Source organism: Centruroides sculpturatus, unplaced genomic scaffold (assembly GCF_000671375.1).
Source record: "Centruroides sculpturatus isolate CEXI.00-Female unplaced genomic scaffold, Cexi_2.0 scaffold552, whole genome shotgun sequence".
In the NCBI taxonomy this organism is placed as follows: Eukaryota; Metazoa; Arthropoda; class Arachnida; order Scorpiones; family Buthidae; genus Centruroides; species Centruroides sculpturatus.
The window spans coordinates 398,157-404,509 of NW_019384889.1; the positions used below are offsets into that span (position 1 = coordinate 398,157).

Below are 6,353 nucleotides of genomic sequence, written 5' to 3' on the forward strand. Positions count from 1 at the left end.
GACGTTTTTTAATCCGACATGCTCAGTAGTCCGACGCACCTCCCGTCATGGTACCCGTCCCCGTTACGTGTCTGCTTGCACAGAAGCATGTCGCGATGTGAATCTCCCCATCCAATTCTTACTCGATGACACACATTTCGTGTGTTTTATGTGAGCAGTTCTGTTCGAACAGTTGGAGTAAAGAATATCGTAAGTTACTGCTAGCAAAACAATGCGAAATATGTAACTATTTTCGGTAATCCGGACACTTTTGGTAATCTGACACACCTTTGGTCCCATACCTGTCGGATTATCAAAAGACAACTGTATTGTATTAATCTTTAAAATATTGGTATTAAATCTGTCTTATAAAATCACGACGACTCCCGTAAATCGAGTTATCCGATAAGAATAAAATACAATACCAATATAGCACTATCGTTGAAAAAATTTGCTTATATTTGCTCACCTCGAGTTTTTCTTAGTAGAAATGGCTAAAAAGTGCGCAAAATATGTACGGAAATACAGTATTACAGCACCAACTGTATTGGACGACCACCTGTCTAAAAGACCATTTTTTGAAGGAACCGTGGGTGGTCGCCATAGACAAGTTTTACTGTATATATATAATAAACTATACAATAATGGAGTTACAAATGAATTCAACTTAAAATACATGTCGAGAGAGACAGCTCACAATTTCATATTAAAACATACAACCTGTTAGTTGTTCTTCTTTTCCTCTGTATGTGACGTATTTACTTCTCTCCTGGAGTTCTCTGCCTTCTGTTCATGGAGAGATCAACTTAACTGAGAATATTTATGTTGATGGAAGTAAGCCTTTTGTATACTGTATTTGCTCATAGCATAGGGGCGTTAGCCTTTAGGAGCTGATATGGATTTTGTCTGAATACTCTGGAATCTGTTGACGATCTCCCCGAATTCGGCTGAACTTCGCCTATATCTTCGGATTTACGACCAATTATCATTCGAGGTTATCATCCACGTGAACGGATGAAAACGAGGAAAGGAATGAGGGGTAGAGTTTTTATTCTATCTTTATCATTTCTCAACATCTTATATAAATTTGGAACTCTTTTTAAAACCATTTATTTTTGTTTCCTATTAGCAACTTCTTTCATAATTCTATTTAAATTACTATTATATGTGAACTTGAAGCGTCTATTGAGAACGGTGTTTAAGTCTTTTTTCTCTTTGTTATTTCATATTTCTTGAGTAATCCTACAATATTGTTTTTCTTGTAACCTAGGGTCTGGGCTACTTGCAATATCCTATCAATTTCATTATTCCTGTCAAAGATTCTATCACAATATAAATAAGCTCTTCTTATCGGCGTTTAAAATGCTGCCATTCTATATAGATAAGGATCCATGCACTGTGCAGGTATACTTAGTGGGCTGAGAGTAGGTTTATTTATATTATGCCTATCGGGCGGAAAACGTTTGTTATATTAATCGGGCGGAAAACGTTTGTTTTCAATTATATATTTTTTTCAGCAACAAACTAAGGTGTTTTATTTTTATTTGTTTATTTGCTAAGCACTATTCATGTGATCACTCTTACGAAAAAAATTTCAAAATCTCGTTTTTTATTAAAAATATTCTTGTTTATTGAACTGAATATTTGTAATAAAAATTAAGTCGTAAAAATTTTATCGTTTATTGATAAAGTATTATTATATTTTTTAAAATGTATTTTCCAGTTTGTACATATTATAATTACTAAATTGTGTATAAATTACATATTAACATATTGCTGTTAACTGACATTTTGTTTTGAAAATTAAAGTATAATATTTTACATTTTAATTAAGTTTTCATCGAGTAGCAGTACAGTACACGTGTTCTTGTTTCTACAAAAATACAAGAAATCAACAGAAAAAGTTTAATTGTTCTGTGGTCAATAAATCATTACTAACTTTAAGCCATTACTTTTTTACTTTTCTGAAGCGGCAAAATACCATTTATATAGGCTATATTTTTTTTATTACACGGAGCATTAGCATCAATACAATGAAAAATTGATAAGCAACTTTGTTTTTTTTTCTGAGAAAAGAAAGAAGTAATAAACTAATGAACTTTAATTAAATAAAACACAAACATCTTAGAACAATATAATACAAAATAGAATAGCATAAGTTAAAATTGTGTAGAATATAGCAATATAAATAAATTTGAATAAAAACTTTAAAAATATTTTTTCCTGAAACACTGATTAATAACTACTGTTGTAAGCAATATTGTGAAATCTATTAAAATTTAAAAGTAAATTTAGTATGAATTTGACTTTCATAATAAATTTTATCAATTTAGGAAGCGGATGTGGCTTTCGTTCCAATAGGAATTACTTACGATCGCTTTTCTGCCATGCACTTTACGCCTGCATTTTCATTTTATCAAATAACTTTTTTCATAAAAGGTCCAGGAAAATTTTCTGATTGGAATGCTATTACAAAGCCTTTTTCCATGGAAGTAAGTCACTATAACACGTGTTAATTAATATTACGTAAGAGTTCAAACTGTATTATCTATTTAATTAGATATGGATCGCTCTGTTTACAAGTGCATTTATTTTTGGACTGTTCCTGCATTTAATTCTTCAGAAAGATTTTATCAGTGCGAAAAATAGAGAATGCTGGACACTTCGTCAGATTTTTTGGAACCTATTTTCCACGTGTTGTGGTCAAGGTAAAATGTACTACTGTTGTTACATTTTATAGTTTATTAATAGCATTTATTTTTTAATATGACGATTTTAGTCTCTGTAATCCAAAAGTATTCTTGGTAGACAAATCTCACAAATGTGTACAAAGTTTACCACCCCTACCCATGGAAATATCATTGTAATTACCACCAGCGGTTATTCACTGAAGAGGGACTGGAAAATATTAGACCAGCCCGAAATGCATTTGATGTAGTCTTTACAAAATAAATTTAATTTGCCAATAAGACTGCTGTGAGATTTGTCTACCAAGAATACTTTTGGATTACAGAGACTAAAATCGTCATATTAACTAATATACAGCAAACCATTTATATATAATTTAAAGCATTTATTTTCATGAATGTCAATTAGGATTAGGTATAGAAAAGTTGAAAGGTCTGGCATCCAGAATAATGATAGGAATTTGGTGGTTATCGATTGTTGTCCTGATAACCGGTTACAGCGGAGCGTTAATGTCTTTTATGACGTGTCCTTTAACTGAGTCCTATCCAAGAGATTTTGAAGAACTCGCTAACTTCGTTCGCAACGGTAAATATTCATGCGGAACCTTTGAAGGACTTGCTTCTTGGAAATATATGTTAGTAAGTATGTTCAAAATGTTCAGGAATTATACTTTACAATTTTTCAATATTAAATATAGTATTCTGTATTGTAGGAATCTGAGTCAGAAAATACCAAAATTTTAAAGGAACACATTTTGTCCAATAATAACTTGATGACTGTTCCACAAGCAATGAATAAAATGCAGAATGAACGATTTGCATTTATAATGTCTACTTATGTGTTAAATCAGTTTATCAGTAAAGTAGAAAGGCATAAATATATAATATCCACAGATTCTTTACATACATACATAATCGCTTATCCAATCCGTAAAGGTTTTCCATTCAAGAACGATATAAGCAAGACGTAAGACGAATTTACAATTATAAAACATAATTGACGTTTACTTTTATATAAAAACAAACATTTTTTTTTCAGAGTCATTCGCTTGTTTGAAGCAGGAATTGCTGAAAAATTGTTACCATTACAAGTTGAAGAATTTCAAGAGCCGTCTGAATTCCAACCATTATCAGTCGAAGATATTAAAAGTCCTTTGTTACTTATGGTAATTGGATATCTGTTGTGCATTGTCGGTTTAACAATGGAAATAATATACGATAAAGTGACTAAAACTCTGACTCACGATAACCTTCATTAATTTTAAAAAAGAGCTTTTTTGTTAGACGATTTATCTTAGCAAATTTTGGCACCTAAAACGTCACGATGTACAGAAATGAAGTGAGTTATGTGTCTCTCCAGTATGGTTAAACTTTATCACGAATTTACTTATTATTGCTGTTTACAATGCTACAAAAGCTTTCTTTACTACTCAAAGTTAGTTATTTTGCCATTTCATAATTAAAATAATATAAAAAAATTAAAAATTAATCATCATTTTAGATATCGCCAATAGAAGGTAACTTAAGAAACTCGTTCTGGGTTTTTTAAATTTCAATTTAATATAAATACCAATGCTATATTTGAACTAAAAGAAAACTAATATACATAAGTTTTATTTGTGGTTTGTTTTCATACTACATTTATAATAGCTGAAAATAGAATTATGATCAAGTCATTATTTGAACTGTAACGATTTTTTTCTATGTATTATATTTACAANATGTTAAAATTTTTAAGGAATTTTCTGTTAAGTTGCACATGTAATATCCTACAGCCTACGAACAACTTCTCACTAGTTTTATTAACATTGAAAAAAGATTTAAAAAACTTTTTAAATTTATTAGGCCTATATATTTTTATAGTTTCTTTTTCTTATTAAAAAGTGTATCTATAAGTAAATAAATAAAAAATTAGCTCGAGACACGACTATGGTATTTAAAACAAATTCTATATTGAATGTAAACGCCTTTTGATACAATATGGCTGTAGGTGAGATCTAACCTGGTCAGATATACTTCGTTATGTAATGGTGGATTTCTATTTGACCAATCAAACGGAAAGATCGCGTTTATGTTTCTATTTTCGTTTGTCACTCCGTTTTCGTTAGCAGTGTCTGAATGCAAAGGTGAGGAAAGAGAACACAAAAAAAAATTAGAAAAGAAACTCGAAAAATTAATATATTATTTATTTATTAAAGGCTTGTAAACACTAACATATAGCATCAGAATACATTTACCAACTACCTCATTATCAGAGAGATAGCGTGAAAAAATTGTAAAATAATTTGCATGAAAAAGTTTGTTATTTCGATATTCATTATACAAATTATTCATATTCATATAATCTATGAAGTTTATCAAACTTGTGTTAATATTTTTTGTAGTGTCGCTTTACATTGATATATGTGAGCAGCTGGAAATTCAGGGGACGATCCCTCGTTAACACTTACTCTGCACGAGTTCCTAACACTCGCTCTCGTTGTCAAGTGGAGTGGGAGATGGGAAAATATGAGTTAGTCGATTTCAGATTAATAGACAGGTTTTTAGCAAAATAATAAACTTAATATTCACTTAAAACTAGAATACATAAAGTTTCACAGTTATCGCTAAATATAATAATAGCGGGTTGTAAGTTACAAAGATCTATTTGCGACAAACTTATAGAAAGCAATCGATACACGTTATACTCTTCTTAACATCCTGAGAGAGATAGCTTACAAATAGTCTAAAACAGGAGTCGCCAAAGTGGTCTATATGGACCCCAGGGGTCAATGCAGCATCATTAAGGGGTAGATGCAGCTAAGGGGTAACAACCTTTTTTTTTTGCCTGGACAGAGACCACGCTCCACAACTTTTTTTCGCTCCTGGCAGAGAGCGAGTGATATTAACTAAAAGGCAAGGGTAGTGACAAACGAAATGGCGGACGGGTCTGATGTTCACTGTTGATGTCTGCAGTTGATGCCTGCCTGGAAGATGTGTCCATGCCCTTTTTCTTCATCTTTTTGGGAGAGCTGACTAATGCTATGTATGATGCAACGTGTTCTAAGTTTGATTTGTGTCTGGGTGTTGTTTATGTTAATTGTCAAAAATCGAATGTCTCGTCTAATTTATTGCCTCTTTCTCTTCAGTAATGTTACTTTTTCTACCTCATAAAATTTATAACGGCTGTCAAACAAACTGAATTAATTGCTGCAAGTGGATAAAGTCAAGATTTGTGGTGTGAACTTAGTAATAATGTACCCCTTAAGCCCATAACCCGAGATAACACCGGCTGCGCGTGACGCTGCGCAGTACATATCCCGAATTATTTCGGGCATAGTCCAACACCTTAAGCCCTCAGCCCGAGATTTCTCGGGCAAGTTCTATAGCGTTACAGAAACCTCGGTTTTTTTGTCCCGAAAACTTTTTTTTTTTTTTTGGAATGTTTTTGTCTCCAAATTTTTTAAAAATTTTTACCCGCGCGAAACAATTTTATCGCGATTTTAATAAACCTTTAATGACGCGCGATTTAAGCTTAATTGTTTTTAATGCGATTTTTTCATCAAATTTAATTAACTGTTCTAAAGTTGTAATGAACGGATTTTACTTTGGTAAAGTTATTTGAAGCTACTTTCTGATGTCAAAAACGACCTCCAATAGTTTTTTAATTTTTTTAATTAATAGATTTTATTATGTATAAGTTTAACC

The 6,353-nt window shown here is 31.5% G+C and overlaps 1 protein-coding gene across 1 annotated transcript in view; it reads left to right on the plus strand.

Moving 5' to 3' along the window:
• The window catches only part of LOC111631179 (probable glutamate receptor), a 12,142-nt gene extending 8,217 nt beyond the window's left edge, over positions 1-3,925 (plus strand). The window contains exons 5-9 of the mRNA XM_023375380.1: positions 2,313-2,471; positions 2,540-2,687; positions 3,076-3,305; positions 3,380-3,633; positions 3,706-3,925. Coding sequence (XP_023231148.1) covers positions 2,313-2,471; positions 2,540-2,687; positions 3,076-3,305; positions 3,380-3,633; positions 3,706-3,925 — 1,011 coding nt within the window. The remainder of the gene's footprint in view (positions 1-2,312; positions 2,472-2,539; positions 2,688-3,075; positions 3,306-3,379; positions 3,634-3,705) is intronic.
• The last annotated feature ends 2,428 nt before the right edge of the window (positions 3,926-6,353 follow it).